At 36.6% G+C, this 20,055-nt stretch overlaps 3 protein-coding genes across 3 annotated transcripts; all 3 read left to right on the top strand.

Annotated features, from left to right (window-relative positions):
- The first annotated feature begins 1,825 nt into the window (after positions 1 to 1,825).
- On the top strand, positions 1,826 to 3,535 carry LOC133703787 (uncharacterized protein At4g26485-like). The gene is made up of 4 exons (XM_062128469.1): positions 1,826 to 2,254; positions 2,334 to 2,420; positions 2,804 to 2,915; positions 3,097 to 3,535. Exons 1-4 carry the CDS (start codon positions 2,071 to 2,073, stop codon positions 3,374 to 3,376), a joined length of 663 nt encoding a protein of 220 aa, XP_061984453.1. The 5' UTR covers positions 1,826 to 2,070; the 3' UTR covers positions 3,377 to 3,535.
- A 1,779-nt stretch (positions 3,536 to 5,314) lies between these two features.
- On the top strand, positions 5,315 to 6,853 carry LOC133676167 (uncharacterized). Its single transcript, XM_062097777.1, has 2 exons — positions 5,315 to 5,545; positions 5,639 to 6,853. The coding sequence occupies exons 1-2, from the start codon at positions 5,315 to 5,317 to the stop codon at positions 6,851 to 6,853; spliced, it is 1,446 nt and encodes a 481-aa protein (XP_061953761.1).
- A 1,791-nt stretch (positions 6,854 to 8,644) lies between these two features.
- On the top strand, positions 8,645 to 19,130 carry LOC133676285 (receptor-like protein 54). The gene is made up of 3 exons (XM_062097944.1): positions 8,645 to 9,527; positions 9,997 to 10,442; positions 17,514 to 19,130. The coding sequence occupies exons 1-3, from the start codon at positions 8,645 to 8,647 to the stop codon at positions 19,128 to 19,130; spliced, it is 2,946 nt and encodes a 981-aa protein (XP_061953928.1).
- Positions 19,131 to 20,055: the final 925 nt, after the last annotated feature.

The raw sequence follows: 20,055 nt of genomic DNA on the forward strand, positions 1-20,055 counted from the left end.
TGGTTTCAATGGTTAGGTGATCTTCTTGAATCAGGTTTTACTCATTAATATGGAATCATGTAGTCTGAATTGATTTCCGAGGGAAATAATAATGAAGCAAGAGGTCACAAAGTGACTGAGATTTCTCTTGTTAGACATTTGAGTGTGTAAAAACAGTCTAATATATCTACAAATTCCAGAATTTTAATTAAGTCCAAATAAATTCTTACTCGCAATTTTAACAATTTCTGAGGAATCATCTCACATACAATTGCATCTCATCATACTGTCCTAAAATTTGTTTGCAAACATCACTATATATATTGTCCCATCACCATTTTTTAGAAGAGGCCAGAAAACTAGGCGACAATAAAACCCTTCACACTACCCTGGACGAAAACCAATTTGAAACAGAACTCTCCATGGATCACAAATATCATCATCCAAAGGGTGAGGATGGTGCCTGATAAGATCTTTTAGTTAGTATTAGCATATATTCATGCTAAAAGAGGAGATTATTGAAGGCCACATATATAGAAGTAGCCATTTTCAAGGGAATGAAGTTCAAATAAGAATGGATAATATAGAAAGCGAGAAGGAAATGCTTAGTACAGACAACAACAAAGAAGAGAAATGTGCAAAGCATTATTATAGCAGTGCTCATTAAATACTTCCTTCTAATGGGAGAAGGTGATTTTTCTTTTGCTGCTTGTTTGGCTAAAGCCTTCGGTTCCGCTGCTAACACGGTTGCCCCTCCTCTATATATATTATGAAGGTAATATAAATAAGGTAGGTAGTCAGTCCAAGTAAATGCATAGAGAGTATTGTAATCTAAGTTCAAGTCCTAAGTCCAAGTTCATGAGACTTACTCTCTTAAGAGCGTAATATGATATGATACGAGAGTTGTTTCCACCATGCTTCCCTTCCTACCTGCTCCAATGTTTTACAATATATGGAAGTAAGATATATACTTCCATATATTGTTTTTGAGTAGTGCTAAACTGCTAATCTTACCAAAATATTCTTCTCGAATCAATTTTCAATATCATTTCCAATGGCTGAAATTCTTATGTTGAGGTAGAAGAACTAATATACCTTAATTAATTAGGCCAATTCAGGTTTTTCTTTTGGTTTTTAAAGTAGAAGGGCAAGGCAATGTGCTTGTAGTTCAACTGGCATCCATGCCCCATTTTCCCTGAGAGATCTGGTTTTTGAGCCTCTTTTTCGTTACCAACATAAAAAATGAATGTATAGAGGGCTAGAACTGCACACCTGTCTTTTTCTTGTACTCATAACAACGCACATGGGCAAGTTTTTGGCCTTTAATTAATATAAGTTAAAGTGCTAATTAATAACTGTGCATCTATTTTAGGAGTTATCAAAGTTTAGTGAAGGGATTCCTGATTCTTGCATTTGACATTTTGGTGGAGAAAGGAGAAATTCAGGTGACCCACAAGACTAAAGATCCATATAGCAAGTGGGAAATTGAGAAATTTGTAGAGGTTGATGCTGGGCTGATTTTGCATCCCTTGTGCTTGTAAACCTCTTTCTCTAAGGTGGCTCGTTGGTTCCATAAATACTCGGCTTAAGCTTCATTTTAACATTACTACGTCCAATGTGATTTCACATTTCTGTTCGGTCTCAATCTTTCTAGGGATGTTGAACAGGTTTTCACACTTCTTTTGTTTTCCCTTTCCCTTTATCTAAGGTTATCCAAGGTCTATTTCTGTTTGTACTTCACCATTCATTGCAGAACAACAAGGCAACCTACTTTTGCCTTTTCTTTTTTCTTGTTTCCTTCCTTTTCTTTTGCGTGGGTAGCTGCTACTATGCAACTCTCAAGGCTGCTATTGGTGCTATCTACTGATTTGATTTCATGAAGGGACCAGTAATGGTATCATTGCAAACGAAATATCGAGATGTAAATTTCCATGAGAAAAAGTATCCCTCATGGCCCTTCTATCATCATGAAGTATAGATTCCAGCTACAAAGCAAGGACTCTCCATTTACTTCTAATCTCTTGTTGCTGCTCTCTGTTTATTCATCTCTTCTCAAACCCTCTAAACAAAATCACTTAGTGCCAAATAGCTATGGATGGTTTAGAGAGACAAATGGAAGTACTCAGTATAAAAAATAAAGAGAAATGGATAAAGCATTACAGCAGTTCTCAGAAAATACTACTGGTAGGAGAAGGTGATTTTTCTTTTGCTGCTTGCATGGGAAAAGCCTTTGGTTCTGCTGTAAACATGGTAGCCACTTCTCTCTACTCCAAAGGTAATATTTACTAGCGTCTATATGATCTATTATTTCTTGGATTTGCGTTCTGATAAATCCTGTTACAAATAAACAAAAGAGACCATGATGCTGAAGTATTCAAAAGCTGCAACAAACTTAAGAGAGCTGGAGGATCTTGGATGTCTCGTAATGCATGAAGTAGATGCACATACTGTTGGTGGGAGGAATCACTGGTGGTGGCTTTGAAACACTCAGAGGGGATAAAACACAAAGTTTTATTACAAGAACAAAAGCTTACAGGAGCAAAATAAACACAACAAGCTTAATAATACACACCCTCTCTTTCTCTCTAGTGTTTCTCTCTACTCTCCCACTCTCTCCCACACAAAATAACATAAGCTTAGCTAGCTATTTATACACAAATTCAAAACAAGATAATTCAACCTTCAAGTGTGAAGGCGGCTGTGAACGGTGGTGTGAAGGCGGCTGGCGGCTGCGGCTGGTGGCTGGCGGCTGGTCGGTCATAGCTGTTGGCTGGCTGGTCGGTGGTTGCCTTCCTTGACCTTCTAAATTGAGTTTAGTATTCAACACATACTATGAGCAAGCATCCTCTACTGAATCAGAAATTGTTTGACAGGATAGTCTTTAATTTTCCTGCTACAGCTCTCAAAAGGAGTGAATCAAATATTCGCCAAATCGAGTAAGTTCAGATAAAAAATCATTTGATGTTTTTTGTTCTCAAGGTGGCAGGATTTGAACTTGAGATACCTCTCTCCTGTCTGCTGTATCATAGTATTTATTGTGAACTACTAGATTAAATGCAAGACTGGCAAGTATTCTTAGATTTAACTGTGTCAATAACATGTATTTTCTCTTCTTAGAAAACATCAAAGGTTGGTGAAGGGCTTCCTGGGGAGTGCTCATGACATGTTGGAAGTGAATGGAGAAATTCATGTGACCCATAAAACCACAGAGCCGTGCAGTAAGTGGGAGATAGAGAGATTAGCAGAGGATGCTGGTCTGCGCTTGGTTGAGAAAGTTAGGTTCAAGAAAGCTGATTATCCAGGATTCAGTAATAAAAGAGGATCCGGGCCTAGAGCTGATCAGACCTTTTCAGCTGGAAACAGCTGTACCTTCAAATTTTCCAGGAATATTACTTGAGATAGGACCAAAACAGGCACTGAAACCCAAATTCATGCCCTGTCCCCTGCCTGCATGGCAGAGAAGCTACCGACATTCCTGGTGTTAATGACCAAACTGCATGATATTCTCCTATACATGTAATGATATGGCATCAATGAAATATTTTGTTTCTATCTAGCATGCTGAATATTTGAATACTCCACGGCAGGGTGGTCTTTGATGTTAGACTTAGTAACCCTAATTTCTATTTTCTTTGGAATCGTTGCAAGTCCCAGGTACAGGGTATATACCAAGCTACCAACTGAAACCAGAATCCCAGAACAGAACCTAACTATTGTAATCAAAGCTGAACAACTGGGGACGGTCAGAAAGTCTTTCAAGATTTCTATGCCAAGCTTCATACAAATGAATAGGCTGATTTACTTGGTAATTAAATTTCAAGCTTCTCTGATTGCTGAGTACTAGACCCACCGACAATGATACAAACAACATCATGAACATCCTCTGCTGTCCGGTAGCTCTCGTTTAATATTGATTCATGAGCAAGGTTTTTCTGAGCTATACCGTGGAAGGCTTGGAATATGCAAACATATTTGGATATACACTAATAAAAGAGGGCCAGGGACATTATGGTCATAGCATATATGCATGCTCTTTCGCGGGGTTGCTTCTAATTATTTCAAACCTTGTATTTATCAAACATTTTGTCCATTTCTAGCGTACTGGATAATGGACATGAACCATAAAGTTCATGCTAGATACTGTAATCTTGATTGTACTTGACTTGAAAATCAAGATGAGTTGGAACTAAAGTTAGCAAATAAAGGTCTTTGAGCTACTACCAAAGGAAAACAAAATAAACATCTTTATATTGGAAGTTTGGAACTCACTGACAAAATTTTGGTTCTATATAGAAAGAAAATAGAAACCTACGTACTGCAAAAAGGACCAGAGTTGCCATTGCTAGGCAATTCCAAGCTGTGCAAAATCAATCAGAAGGACCAGAGTTGTCATTGCTAGGCAATTCCAAGCTGTTGGATATGGATGTCCCTGTGGGAGTTTCCATTGGTAACATCTTGTTTCAAAGGATAAAGGGATGCAGTAATTAAGGGCATGATTGAGAACTCTTCAGGTACATGTTATACTCTTGGGAAGCTACTTTATTTACCATTAATTTGTTTATTTCAGTTATTTTAATGCTAAAGTCTAAGCTGATTCATTACTTCAGAAGCCATGATATAATTTCATCCCCCAAAATGAAGAGATATTGCAGAATAGCATGCTGTCTTCTATTCTTGTTCTTTTTATCTCCACAAAATTCTACTTTTACATCCTTGTCACAAGCTTCTTTTTACCCTCTTTTAAGCCAACAATGCTTCAATATTGAGAAAACAGCCTTGCTCCAACTGAAAAGGGATTTATCTGCTGCAATACCAGAATCCACTGTTCGTGTCAGTCCCTTGGATTTGTTGGTAATTAAGTTGCTGAGCTGGATTTACAAATAAGCAAATGCAGAAGATTGAAGGGAAAAGCTGACAATAAAGAAGGAGGAAAAGAAGAAGCTGAAGAAAGTTGTTATGTAATGATTAGTTAGTTGCATTTCAGTTATTTGTAACTAACTAAGAAAAGAAAAAGTAATTAAATGCTTTTCTGTAGGCCTAGCTGTTAAAGGCTGTAAAAGATCACACAATACGTGTGTTCTCCCCAAATCAGTTTATAAGGGGCATTTTTGCCAAGCATGTTGTGTGTGGAAAATATATACAAGAATTACCTTTTTCTGCAACTCTCTCCATTCTTCAACTTTCTGTGCAAACCTTTTTCTCCTACTACCCAAATCAACAATCAACCTACAAATCATCAAATAAACACAATCAAACAAAAGATTAAAAACTTCAACATGGTATCAGAGCAGTAACTTGATCAACAAGGGACTAAAAACACAAAATTCCAGAAAAGATGGTGTCCAGTGGAGATTTACGAACACCTCAGTTCAACGGTGTGAACTATGACTTTTGGGCAGTAAAGATAGAGACAATCCTCATAGCATTTGATCTATGGGATGTAGTTGAGTTTGGCATCAAATCAGGTTCAAGTGTGAAAGAAGAAGAATCTGAGAAAGAAGATAAGAAGAATGATGAAACCGAGAGCAAAGATGGTGAAACTAAGAGCAGCATAGCTGAAGAAGCTGTTTTCAGATAAAACAAAATAAGAAATGCCAAGGCATTGAGCCTCATCCAAGGAGCCTTGACTGATGAACTTTTTCCTAGAATAAGGAATGAGAATAATGCACAAGGAGCATGGAATGTGCTGAAAAGAGAGTATAGAGGTGATAAGAAAGTGAGGTCTGTGAAATTGCAAGCTGTGAGGGCAGAGTTTGAATACATGAGAATGTCAGAAGGAGAAGGCTTAGAACACTATCTTTCTAAGTTTTTTGAAGCTATAAACAGTCTGAAATCTCTAGGAGAAGATGTACCTGAGATTAGGATTATGCAGAAGCTCCTAATGAGTTTAAATAGGAGATATAAGTCCATTGTCTCTATCATTGAAGAGACAAGGGACCTTGATGTGCTGAAGGTGGAAGAAGTTATAGCCTCTGTCAAAGTATTTGACAAGAGGGAAGACCTGCATGATGAACAAGATAAGATTACAAGGACTGAAAAGGCATTTAGTAGTCTCAAAATGGGCTATAATCATGCTGCAAACAAGGCTATGCAGGGGAGATCTAGTCCAAGATGGCAGGGACATGATCAAAGGCATGTGGGCTGGTCTCAAGGAAGAAATGTGAATAATCATCACAATTTCAGTCACAACACAAACTGGAATAACAGAACTGGAAGTAGCAGCACCAGTTCACAGCACAGAGGTGAAGGTAATCAAACAAACACAAAGCCTCAATGTTCTGTATGTCAAAAATTTCATTTCGGAATATGTAGATATAAGGGGAAGCCTAAGTGTGGGAAATGCAGTCGGTTTGGACATTATTCCAAAGACTGTGACAGCAACAAGCAGCTAGCTAATAGTGCAAAGGAGGAAGAAGTGTGCACAAGCACTATGTTTTATGCATGTCATGCTGCCAGCATAAAGAATGAAGATGTGTGGTTCATTGATAGTGCATGTAGTAATCATATGACCTCTCAAGAGGAGAATTTAATTGATGTTGATAGAAGTATCACTTGCAAGGTGAAAATGGGTTCAGGAGATTTGGTTCAATCCACTGGAAAAGGAACATTAGTTCTTGAAACCAAAAAGGGCAGAAGATACATAAATGAGGTGTTGCTAGTCCCAGGTTTGGATGAGAATCTACTTAGTGTAGGTCAAATGATGGAACATGGTTACTACATCTTGTTTGGGGGCAACAAGGCAGTAATATTTGATAATGAGAAACTAGAGAATGTGCTTGCAAAAGTAATAATGAAGGGGAATAGATGTTTTCCCCTTGCACTGGAATCTTTAACTCCTGCAGCTATGAAAGCATCAGTTAATGAAGATTCTTGAACATGGCATAGAAGGCTTGGCCATTTAAATTTTGCAAGTATGAAGAAGATGAAACAGGAAGAGATTGTGTATGGCTTACCTGTGATAGCAGATTCAAGGAATGTGTGTGAAGGCTGTGTAAAAGAGAAGCATCACCGAGAGAAATTTGATCAAGGGGAAGCATGGAGAGCCAAACATCCACTGGAACTTGTGCATACTGACCTCTGTGGACCAATGCAGGCAGCATCAATTGGTGGGAATAGGTACTTTCTTACCTTTATTGATGACTACTCTAGAATGTGTTGGGTATATTTCCTCCGAAATAAATCTGACACATTAAGTGTTTTCAAGAAATTTAAAATACTTGTTGAGACACAAAGTGGCTACTCTCTAAAAAAATTGAGAAGTGATAGAGGAGGAGAATATACCTCCTATGAATTTCAGAATTATTGTGCAAGTCTGGGTGTGGAGAGGCAGCTCACAGTAGCCTATTCTCCTCAGCAGAATGGAGTGGCTGAGAGGAGAAATAGGACCATAGGAGAAATGGCAAGATCAATGTTGATTGAGAAAGGAATACCCACTGAATTCTGGGGAGAGGCAGTGAATACTGCTGTGTATCTTCAAAATAGGTGTGTTACATCAGCTGTGGAGGGTAAGACACCATTTGAAGCCTTCACGGGAAGGAAGCCTGGAATTAAACACTTAAGGGTGTTTGGGTGTGTATGTTACACACTCATTCCAGCAGCACTAAGACAGAAACTGGACAGTAAGGCAGAGAAGGGAGTGTTTATGGGTTATGGAAGTTGTGAGAAAGGATATCGGGTGTATATTCTGGATTCAAAGAAGATAGTGCTGTCAAGAAGTGTTGTTTTTGATGAGAGCAGGTTCTGGAATTGGACTGAAAATCACATGGAATCAGTCACACAGCAACTAAGGTTTGAATGCAACAAAGAAGAGAGTGAAGTAGAAGAAACAAATGTAGATGCTGCATAGAATTATGATGGCATTGATCAGTTAAGCTCACCTGCAAATGGTTCAGTGACAGAATCAGTTGAGAATATCAGTCAAGGATCATCACCTAGTTCAACTCCAGTGAAGTTAAGGAGCATTGAAGACATTTATAATAGATGTCACATGAGCTTCATTGAACCAGAAAATTATCAAGAAGCAGCAAAGAGTAAAGACTGGCAGGATGCAATGAGAACTGAATTAGAGATGATAGAGAAGAATCATACATGGGAGCTAATTGACAGACCTTCTGATGCGCCTGTGATAGGTGTGAAATGGGTCTTCAAGACAAAGCTCAATCTTGATGGGTCCATACACAAGCATAAGGCTAGACTTGTAGCCAAGGGATATGCTCAAAAACCAGGGGTGGATTACAATGAGACTTTTGCTCCAGTAGCAAGGTTGGATACTATAAGGACTCTCATTGCGTTGGCAGCTCAAAAGTGTTGGAAATTATTCCAACTAGATGTTAAGTCAGCATTTCTAAATGGAATGCTTGACGAGGAGGTGTATGTGGAGCAACCCGAGGGGTTTGAAGTGAAGGGGTCCAGCCACAAGGTGTATAAACTATACAAGGCTCTATATGGACTGAAACAAGCCCCTAGAGCCTGGTACAGTGAAATCGATGCTTATCTTACAAGTTGCAAATTTGAAAGGAGTGCAAGTGAAGCAACTTTGTACACCAGAAGTGATAGTGAAGGAGGCCAGATCATTATCTCAATATATGTTGATGATATAGTGTATACTGGAAGTAGTGAAAGGATGATGACTGAGTTTAAGAGGGAGATGATGTAGAGGTATGAAATGTCAGACCTAGGGCTTCTTCATCACTTTCTAGGGATTGGTGTATTGCAGACCAATCAAGGAGTTTTTATTCACCAAAGTAAGTATGCTAAGTCTCTACTTACTAAGTTCGGACTTGAGGACTGCAATCCAGTTGCAATTCCTCTAACCGTGGGTGAAAAATTAAAGAAGCAAGATGGCAGTGAACCTGCAGATGAAGGGTTGTATAGAAGGATAGTGGGAAGCTTGCTGTATTTGACAGCAACAAGGCCAGACCTAATGTATTCAACAAACTTACTATCAAGATTCATGAGTTGCCCTACAAAGAAACATATGGGGATTGCTAGAAGGGTATTGAGATATGTTCAAGGTACCCTAGACTATGGGATTGAGTACACAAGAGGCAAATCAGCTACTCTAATCGGTTATTGTGATGCTGATTGGGGGGGCAGTGAGGATGATAGCAGGAGTACCTCAGGCTATGCTTTTAGCTTTGGAAGTGGTGTGTTCTCTTGGGCTTCTGTAAAACAGAGCACAGTGGCTCTGTCAACAGCAGAAGCTGAGTATGTCTCAGCTTCTGAAGCCACGGCACAAGCCATTTGGCTTAGGTTTGTGCTTGAAGATTTTGGAGAGATGCAGGCTGAGGCAACTCCATTGTATTGTGACAACATGTCAGCAATATCGATGGCCAAAAATCCTGTTTTCCATCAGAAAACAAGACACATAAACAGGAGATATCACTTTATCAGGGAATCTTTGAAAGAAGGGTTGATCAACATGCAATTCTGTAGGGGTGAGGACCAGTTGGCTGATATATTCACCAAGGCTCTACCTAAAGACAGATTCAACTATCTAAGACTGACTCTTGGGGTTAAACCAGTCAGCAACTTAGGAGAGGCTGTTGGTAATTAAGTTGCTGAGCTGGATTTACAAATAAGCAAATGCAGAAGATTGAAGGGAAAAGTTGACAGTAAAGAAGGAGGAAAAGAAGAAGCTGAAGAAAGTTGTTATGTAATGATTAGTTAGTTGCATTTCAGTTATTTGTAACTAACTAAGAAAAGAAAAAGTAATTAAATGCTTTTCTGTAGGCCTAGCTGTTAAAGGCTGTAAAAGATCACACAATACGTGTGTTCTCCCCAAATCAGTTTATAAGGGGCATTTTGTCAAGCATGTTGTGTGTGGAAAATATATACAAGAATTACCTTTTTCTGCAACTCTCTCCATTCTTCAACCTTCTGTGCAAACCTTTTTCTCCTACTACCCAAATCAACAATCAACCTACAAATCATCAAATAAACACAATCAAACACAAGATTAAAACTTCAACAGGATTCCCTCATGGAAGCCTCACACTGCTTGTTGCACCTGGGAAGGTGTTACCTTCCATGAAGTCACAACACATGTGATTGGCCTTAACATCAGTGGTTACAGCATTTCTGATCTTGTTAATTCGAGTGACATCCTTGACCTCTCCTACCTTGAAAGACTAAATCTTGTCAATTGCAATATTAGAGAAATCCCGAGGTTTCTCCGAAACCTAGATGGGTTGGTTGAGCTAGACCTTTCTAACAACAAAATCCATGGCCAAGTGCCGAAATGGATTTGGCAATTACAAAGTTTGGTTCACTTGAATTTGTCCAACAATTCTCTTAATGGAATTGAAGTTCCAGTTTCTAGTCAACCATTGGATTCATTGATCTTCCTTGATCTCACATCCAACTTGTTAGAAGGGTCAATCCCAGTTCTACCATCCTCCATCAAATTTCTCTCACTTGCCATCAACAAGCTCACCAGAGAGATTCCTGTGTCATTCTGCAAAGTGAGCAGTCTAACAATTTTGGGTTTTTGTTATAATTACATGACTGGAGAAATTCCACAATGTCTTATGGTTGAGCTACACATTTCAATCCTTTTCCTCGTAGCTTCAAATCTATCATTAGCTAAAAGCCAAGTCTACTAATTGCTTTGCTGCCACATATCCTGCTATGCACTCTACCTCTGCAGTCAGTGGCGGAAGTAGAAAATAAAATTAAGAGGGGCCAAGATTTTAATTACTTTACTACTTAAACTAAAATTATAAATATCATAAAGGGAGGGGCTGAAAAAAAAAATTCCTTACAGGGGCCGGGGCCCCTGCTAGCCCCTCCCTGGCTCCGCCCCTGTCTGCAATAAAATATGCACCAATAGAAAACACTTCCTCCTATAGTAAAACAATATCTTTAGTTGCTCATCATTTCATTATCACTTTCAAGCCAGTCATTGTTAAAAAACCAACAAGTTTAATAGAACTAGATTTCACAAAATATATGCCAAACTCCACGGTACCTTTCAGATATCTTAAAACCCTTTTGACTGCCACAAAGTGAATTTGACTTGGACTTTGTATGAATCTAGAGAGGTAATTGACAACAAACACAATATCTGGATGTATAGCAATTAAATATAACAAGCTGCCAACTAAACTTCTATAGACTTTACCATTTGTTTTTAAGCTCTATAGTCCTTTTTTAACTTCTCTCCTAGTGCCATAGGAGTATTAACTAGTTTGCAATTTTCCATAACAAACTTATTTAGTAGCTTCAAAGTGAACATCTTTTGACATAAAAAATAATCATATATAGACCGAGTTATCTCCATACCTAAAAAATATGTCAACAAACCAAGTTCATTCATCTCAAACTTATCCTTCATGTTGCCTTTAAACTCTTCTACAAGTTGCTCCTTGTCACTTGTGATCAATAAATCATCTATATATACTATCACAATCGGTTTATGTTTATCAACATACTTCACATACAAAGTTCCTTTATTCATACTCCTCTCAAAGCCTAAGCTTAAGAGGTGACTATCTAATCTACTATACCAGGTCCTAGGAGCCTGTTTAAGTCCATACAAAGCCTTTAACAAATACACCTTATTTGTTGCAATCTCTTTTTCAAAACCATCAGGTTGTTCATCATATATTTCTTCATTTAAAATGCCATTTAAAAATGCAGATTTGACATCCAACCACGTACTTTGAGCTGCTAAAGCAAGTAAAAGTTTTATTGTATTAAACCTAGACATTGGAGCAAAAGTGTCAATGAAATCAATACCTGGTTCCTGTGAATACCATTTTACTACAAGCCCTGCTTTGTATTTGTTGATATTTCCATTTGCATTTAATTTAGTTTTAAAAATCCACTTCATACCTATTACCTTCTTGTGAATTGGTCTATCTACCAATATCCAGGTTTCATTCTTTTCGATCATAGTGAGCTCCTCCTTCATTGCTGCTTTCCAAACTTGTGAATTGATTATTTCTTCAAAATATGTTGGTTTTATTTCAGCAACACGTATTATAATTATTAGCTAAAGACCTTGTCCCCTTCGCTGGTTTTTCATTGACATCATCATCCTTTACAACATCCATTTCAATTTATTGCTTCTGTTTTAGCCCTTCGATTAAAGCATTTTCCTAGTTCCATGTAACATTTTCTACAACTTTTCCATTTCTAGCAATCACCACCTTGTTAAATTTCAGATCATAGATTTTATGGGCCTTAGATTGAGTGCTACAACCTATAAGAATTCCTACATTTGCTTTTTGACATAGTTTACTCCTCTTTACTTCAGGTTTCAAAACATAACAAGGGTTACCAAAAACTTTTAAATGATTAACATTGAGTTTAAAACCATACCATATTTTATAGGGAGTTTAATCTGCCAAAACTATTGTGGCCATGTGATTTAGAAGGTAGGATGTTGTGTTCATTGCATTAGCCTAGAATTTTAATGGCATTTTCTTCTCATACAACAAACATCTTTCCATCTCCATTAATGTTCTGTTTCTCCTCTCACTAACCCCATTCTGTTGTGGAGTATAAGGCACTGTCAGTTGATGTTTGATCCTTTTCTTCACCAAATAACCCTCAAATTGTCTAGAGGTATACTCAGTCCCATTGTCAAACCTCAACATCTTTAGTTTGTTTCTTGTTTCTAGCTCAACTGCTGTCTTAAATTTCACAAACTCAGCAAACACATTAGCCTTAAATTTAAGAAAATAAACCCAACTAAACCTACTATAGTCATCAATAAATAGTAGAAAGTACTTTGAACCACTCAAAGTTTCATTTTGCATAGGGCCACACACATCTGTGTGTACTAACTAGAGTTTTAATGAAGATCTAAAAGTATTATCAGGAAAAACACTTATGGTCTACTTTCCTAACTGACAGGCTTCACAAATGTCATTTCGTTGTATTTTTGGTAAACCAGAGGCCATCTGCAAATCAGCCATCCTTTTCAAGGTTGCATAATTAAAATGCCCCAACCTTTTATGCCATAGAACATAATCATTTTATACAATAGTGTTGGCACTCAAACAAACTTCTTTCCAATCAACATTAAAAACTCATATTCATCATTTTAATAGTGAGTAATAATACCCCTTTTCTGTCTTTAATATAGCACACTCCATCATTCAAAAACAATGATTAACTAAATTCAATTAGTTGTCCTATATTGACAAGATTTTGATTAATCTTAGGTACATAAAGTACATTTTTGAGAGATTTTGTACATGAAATATCTATTGTAGCCATGAACAAAAGCTCTTCTTTAGCTTTTGATTTTTCTACAACTTAAGCTTGTTTTACTACTTCTTCTTTGTTCTCACAAAATCTTTGGATGTGGTCAAATTGCTTGCAGTTTCTGCATTGTGCATTCTTGAGCCAACAATAAACTTCAAGATGATTTGTTTTTTGACAGTATTTGCAAGGAAGGAAGTGCTATCTCCTGTATTTCCCTTTAGTGATGTTGTTTTGTTGTCAGTTATTTGATTGTCAACCTTTTCTTTTTTTCTCTTTTTCCTTCTAGATTTCTCCTATAAGAGTTCTTAGCCCGATTCTTTTCTTTTGAAACTGCAACAAGGGCTCCTTCACTTGTGCCTTCTTATTGGTAAGCTTGCCTTTGCTCAACTGCTTGTAATGCATTTACTAACTCTTGAAGACTCATGTCTGATAAGTCTTTTGAGTCTTCTAGAGAGAAAATTTTATGCTCAAATTTCTCTGGTAAACTTACCAGAACCTTCTTCATTATCCTTGAATTAGGAAAATCTCCCCCCAAAAGCCTTACTTGATTCACAATCTTTGAAATTTGAGATGAGAAGTCTTGACAATATCAGTTTCCTTCATATTCAGACCTTTAAACTGTCTTTTAAGATTTACAATTTGCATCTTTCTAGACTTCTCATCTTCACAAAATTTAGCTTTTAACTTGTCCTATATCTCTTTGGCAGTTTGACAAGCCATAATTCTGGTGAAGATTTCTTCACTCATAGCATTATGAAGACAAGTAAGAGCTTTGTATTGTTTTGCCTTTTCTTCATTAAAGAACTTCATTTGTGCTACTGTGGGATTGTTCTCTAGTGGAGTTGGTTGCTTATCATTCTCTATTATCTCCCACAAGTCAAGAGCCTTAAGATAAGCCTCCATTTTAATAGCCCATACTATAATTTTGCCCTGTGAATACTAGTGTTTTTTCAGGAAAGCTTAAAGATTTTGTTTTTAAACCTCAGTAATCTCTTGTGTTTTACTCGTATCTCTTTAAAGATGAAAAATAAGCCTTGATACCAAATGTTGTTTAATGATATATAAATAACTTAGCTTAATTAAAAGAACAAAGAATAGAATAAGAACCCAAGGTTACTACCTGTCGCATTTGACATCGCGGTGACCTTAAAAAATTATATTTCAATGAAAAGAACAAATTTCTAGCATATTGTTCTTAAAATGAGAAAGGTCTTGTTTAAGGAGTCACCACTTAATATTATGGTTATTAGGAACCCTAACTGGTTAATAGAGATTCTATGGTACGAGACTGGTTACATGAAAGGGAAGATAATATCACCCTTTAAACATCCTGCCTAAGGCAAGTTGCATTGCTGGTTTTGTCTTAAATTGCTAAAAGTTTGTTAGTTTATGTTATGATGGTTTGATTGTAATATTCTTGACTATGGCGTCATTGAATATTCAACTACGGATACTTCCAACTCTGGCATTGGTAAATATTACGAGGCCAAAAAACCAAAACGAATGATATTTTTGACTCTAGCGTCAGTGAATAAACCAATAAAATAAATTTAAATCAATGCATGCATATTTTTTGTTTGTTTATTTTTCTCTAAAAATAAAAATGTATCGTACACTAGATTTGCAATTCACAGTAAAAATCCATAGATTAATTATATAGTGAAATACCTAAAATACTATGATGGACCTATAAATAAATTCAAAAGGGTCCATGATTCATTTTGGAATTTTTGTTTTTGGGGCTGGGTCCAGGCTAGCCCGTAAGGGCTAGGCTTGACCCATCCGACCTAGCCCGATCACTAGCCCAAGCTAGTGACCCAGCTAGGCAAAGTAGCATGAGTGTGCTAATTCACGCGTGTTGCTACAGTGTTCAGTGAATTAAAATTCACTTGAACAGGGCAATGTGAATTAAAATGAAGAAGGAGGCAAAGCGGGAAGAGATAAAAAAAACTTAGCTAGTTGCTGAAGACTATAAGGATGATGGCCAATGCCGGTTCTCGTCTTTGCGTTTTCGTCCACTAGTGTTTTCTCTGGGTTTAAGTCTTCGAGTTTTATATTTTGTCGCTCCAGTTCTTGAGATGAAGAAACGATGAAGATGGTGATGCCGGTTCTCAGTGGTCTTTGATTCTACGTGGTTCTTTTTTTTCTGCCTTTTTTTTTTGTTTTCTTGCTCTCCCCTGGGTTTCTACCTCTGTTTCCTTCCCCCCGGGTTCTCTTGGTTTTCTCTCAGTCCCCTGATTCATTAAATAAAATTTGAAACTCATTTCAAATCTCATTCACATTGGCTAAGGATTTTACTATCAATACTACTTGAGAATAGATAAAACATTTTTCCTAATTCACGCAGGGTGATGAATCTTCTATTGATTACTCAAATACCTTTAATAGTTTATGTTATACCCAATATTTTCTTATTTGTTACTCTTGATTAGACAATGTGTAATCAAAATCAAAATATAACACTCTATATATAAGATAACTTAGTAATTTCAAGTTTAAGGATCACTTACATAATTGTCATGTCATCCTTTCTATAGACATATGATCTCACCGTATGAAATTCTTATATGACTCAGTTCAATGTATATGTTATCCGACAAACACCTACACATTAGTTCTAAGTATCCTTCATACCTCAACTTATGAGAGCAACCACTTTCTTTCATAAAAAAAGAAACAAAATATGTACTAATCTTAATAGTACATTGACCAGAAACATTTAGAAACAATACTTTGATGCAATAAAAATCTTATAATTATAATAATTTTATAATTTTCTTTGTAAAACATTTTGTCCCATGAACTTGATCTTTACTCTAGATTCATTAATCAACATAATATTCATTAATTAAATATTAATAAATATTAAAAATCATTTTTTATATATATATATTAAATGAATAAAATCAGTGCTATGAAAAATCAACCAATTAGCTACATTAAATATTCACTAACAATAACAAGTCACGTTTCAATTGACCATGACTAATGTAAGAAATCCTAAAAATAAATAAATTAAATAATGACAAAATACGAAAGGTTTACTTTTGATACAGTAATGAATAGTTGAATTTTTTTTTGGCTCCACCACTATATTATAGTAATTTTTTCGTCTTTGACCCGTTCTAAAATTAGAGCTCTAGTAGTTGAGTGCTTGATAAGATAATTGCGTTCAATGATTCAAAGCATCATCAAGTGAATCCAAGCCAAGTTTCTTTGAGTCAAGAGTGATGGATGCCAAAGTAATTAGAGGAACGTTTTAGGTGAACTAGGATGTCAGAATAATTTACGTTATCCATTAAAAACTTTTGAAAGATATTAAATAAAAAGACTAAATTGGGGAATAAATTAGACTTTGAGGATCCAATTGATAGAAGTTTAAGTATGAGAACTATATTGAAAATTAATTTTATAGCTGAGGGATTAATTTGATATTTATCCCTATTTGCTAATTACTCTCCTACCTGTTTGGAAGCAAGCTCTTTAAGTAGGTACACATGAACCAATTAATTATTATTATGTTAAATAATCATTGACAAATAATTATATAACTTATTCCTTTAAATTAACTAACCAGCAAATTAACATTTTTTAATTAGCTTTGCCTTGAGATCCCAATTCAAGAAAGTTCTTGCACTTTCAATTTACTCAATCAAGAAAAAGAATACCCCAAATTTCACACCTTCATTTTCTTAATTTTTTTACTATATAAAACAGTTGGTGCTATTTGGTATGAGAATGTGACACATGAAATATTATTGAAGACCAAGAAATTTCTTGGAACCTTTTTATACAACCTAGGACAAGTAACTTCTCCTAGTCAAGTCAAGTCTATATCTCATAAATTTGAAAGATAGCAGCAGACAAGGAAATCCCACATGAGATATTTTTCTCCAAATTAATAGTAATTACTTCAATATGGTGTAAGTTCTAATCCAAAATAATAATACTAATAATTGTTGAATGGTTATTGGAGGTATTCTTTAGAGTGATTATGAGATTCTATGCTGATTTCAAATACCTATCCTGGTTTTCAACATCTAGCTAATTTTCCTTATAAATTCACTAACCCATCAGTTTATCACTATAACATACTAGACAATAAATTTTCTCCAAAAATGATAGGTTATTGGCGAATAGCTTGTTGCTTTTCATTCCTACTCTTCTTATGTCCAGCAAACTCTAGTTTCACACCATTGTCACAAACTTCTTCTCACCCTTTCTTGGGTCAACATTGCAGTAGCAGTGAAAAAACAGCCTTGCTCCAACTCAAAAGGGATTTATCTGCAGCCAAACCTGAATCCTCTATTCTTTTCCAGCCTTCCTCAGGTTCTTTGCTTACTTCATGGAAGCCTAACACTGATTGTTGCTCATGGGAAAGTGTCAATTGCCATGAAGTTACAAAACATGTGATTGGCCTTAACCTTAGTGGTCACAACCTTTCTGGTCTTGTTAAGTCAATCAAGTTTCTTAACCTCCCCTACCTTGAAAGGCTGAATCTTGTCAACTGCAATATTGGAGAAATCCCGAGTTTCGTGCAGAAACTAGGTGGGTTGGTTGAGCTTGACCTTTCTATCAACAAAATCCATGGCAAATTGCCTAAATGGATTTGGCTGTTAGAAAGCTTAGTTTACTTAAATCTGTCTAACAATTTCTTGGATGGATTTGAAGCACCACCTTCTGCTCCATTTTTAAGCTCTTTGACCTCTCTCGATCTTACCTCCAATTTAATGGAAGGATCGATTCCAACTCTACCAATCTCTATCAGCTTCCTCTCACTTGCAAAGAACAAGCTCACTGGAGAGATTCCTGTATCATTATGCAGCTTGAGCAACCTGACAATCTTGGATGCCTGTTATAATTACATGTCAGGCCTAATTCCAAAATGTCTTGAGGTCCTTGGTGATACCCTCATCGTACTAAATCTGCGGAAGAATAGATTTTCCGGATTGATGCCCTGGAAATTCACTAAAGAATGCAGCCTCAAGACACTCAACTTATATGCTAATCAGTTGACAGGGAAAATTCCAATGTCTCTGAAGCATTGTAAACGCCTTCAAGTTTTAGACCTTGGAGATAACCAGATTAACGACACGTTTCCTTTCTGGTTAGGGGTGCTTCCCGATTTGCGTGTTCTTATCCTACAATCAAATAGTTTGCGTGGTCCCATTGGTGAGCCATTGACATCAAATGACTTCCCAATGCTTCAAATCTTGGATCTATCCTCGAATTATTTCACAGGAAATTTGCCATTGGATTACTTTGCAATATGGAAGTCAATAAGGATCAAGTTGAATGGGTCACTGATGTATATGGGATCTTACTATTACAGGGAGTGGATGTCAATAACAAGCAAAGGACAAAGAATGGATGATATAAACATCTTAACAATTTTCAATGTCCTAGACCTGTCAAACAATCTTTTTGAAGGAGAGATTCCTGAAGTGATTGGTGATCTCAAGTTGCTAGAGGTACTCAATCTGTCTACAAATAATCTGATAGGTGAGATCCCACTATCTTTATCAAAGTTGACATTGCTTGAGTCCTTAGACCTCTCAAAAAACAAGCTCATAGGTGAGATCCCAATGAAACTATTAAGCTTGACATTCCTATCGGTTCTCAACCTTTCGTATAATAGGTTAGAGGGGAAGATTCCAATAGGGAATCAATTTTCTACCTTCGCTAATGATTCCTACGAGGGAAACATTGGGTTGTGCGGGTTCCCATTGTCAAAGAAATGTGATGATGTTGAAGATCATCAGTCATCAGGAGCTCAACGAGAAAGCATCCTTTCGGATCCAGGTAGTCCATTTAGTTGGAAATTTGCTTTGGTTGGATATGGATGTGGGGCGCCTGTGAGAGTTGCCATTGGTTACATCTTGTTTTGGAGGACCAAGAGATGCAATAAGTGGATTGAACAATCATTCAAGGCATAGAAACGGCAGAAAAATGAACAGAATCGAAGAAGAAGAAGAAAGTTCAAGTAGATGGAACAAATGGTAGAAATATGTATAATATGCTCTCTTTTTTTATAGCATAACTTGTTAGGACAAGGTAGGATTAAACATATATAAAGTAATTGTGGCATATAAGCAAATAAGAGAACAAGTCACAAATTCACAGGGCTCAGCTTGAAGTCAAAATCCAAAGGTGAAGCCAAATCAAAGAAATAACCATAAAATAGATCCAATGCGCAAACACGTCCAAAATACATCTCGGCAAATCATCAAATTTCCATTTCATTATTGAGTGAGAGTATGCATGTGTGTCGGTTGATTGACAAAGAAGCAAATCCATGAGAGTTGCTGGTGAGAGAATCTGAGAGCTAAGCCAGCACTCAAAAAAGGGAGAGAAATGTTGGCTCTTGGCTGTGCAAGTAACATGAATGTATAGATTGGAAAATAATTGTTTGCTATTACTTTTAATAACCAAGCTTCTTCCTTATTGTGACAGACTCTCAATGCATATATATAGACACTGGATGACAGCAAATTCCTGAATATTCTATCTTATCCCTAACTCTGCTTCACTAAATAGAAGGGATTCTTTTAACAACAAGTTCATATCACAAAGTTGCTTCACTATCAATTAATCAGTCTCTTTCTAGTGATAATTTGAAGAATCAAAACCCAGGGCTCACCGCATTTTGGTTATTTTGAGTTTCTTATCCTAGTTACTTGTGACATGGTCACTTCATTCAGGCCTAGTCCTGACCCTGTCACCGGAACAAGAAATTAACTACTCTTACATGGATGCCGTTAGAGTAAATCTTGGTAGTTGAACACCTCTTCTCTTATACCTGATTCCTTTTCTATTCCCTATCCTTTCAGGTTTGGAAATGTTCAGACAAATTACCTTAAG

The sequence above is a fragment of the Populus nigra genome, chromosome 1 (assembly GCF_951802175.1).
Source record: "Populus nigra chromosome 1, ddPopNigr1.1, whole genome shotgun sequence".
Classification (NCBI taxonomy): Eukaryota; Viridiplantae; Streptophyta; class Magnoliopsida; order Malpighiales; family Salicaceae; genus Populus; species Populus nigra.

Coding starts and splice junctions, on each gene's coding strand:
- LOC133676167 (XM_062097777.1), top strand. CDS start 5,315: ATGGTGTCCAGTGGAGATTTACGAACACCTCAGTTCAACGGTGTGAAC. Junction 5,546..5,638: donor GCAGCATAGCTGAAGAAGCT/GTTTTCAGATAA, acceptor ATAAGGAATGAG/AATAATGCACAAGGAGCATG.
- LOC133703787 (XM_062128469.1), top strand. CDS start 2,071: ATGGATGGTTTAGAGAGACAAATGGAAGTACTCAGTATAAAAAATAAA. Junction 2,255..2,333: donor CACTTCTCTCTACTCCAAAG/GTAATATTTACT, acceptor AATAAACAAAAG/AGACCATGATGCTGAAGTAT. Junction 2,421..2,803: donor CGTAATGCATGAAGTAGATG/CACATACTGTTG, acceptor TTTAGTATTCAA/CACATACTATGAGCAAGCAT.
- LOC133676285 (XM_062097944.1), top strand. CDS start 8,645: ATGTCAGACCTAGGGCTTCTTCATCACTTTCTAGGGATTGGTGTATTG. Junction 9,528..9,996: donor CAACTTAGGAGAGGCTGTTG/GTAATTAAGTTG, acceptor GCACCTGGGAAG/GTGTTACCTTCCATGAAGTC. Junction 10,443..17,513: donor TTCCTGTGTCATTCTGCAAA/GTGAGCAGTCTA, acceptor ATTCTTTTCCAG/CCTTCCTCAGGTTCTTTGCT.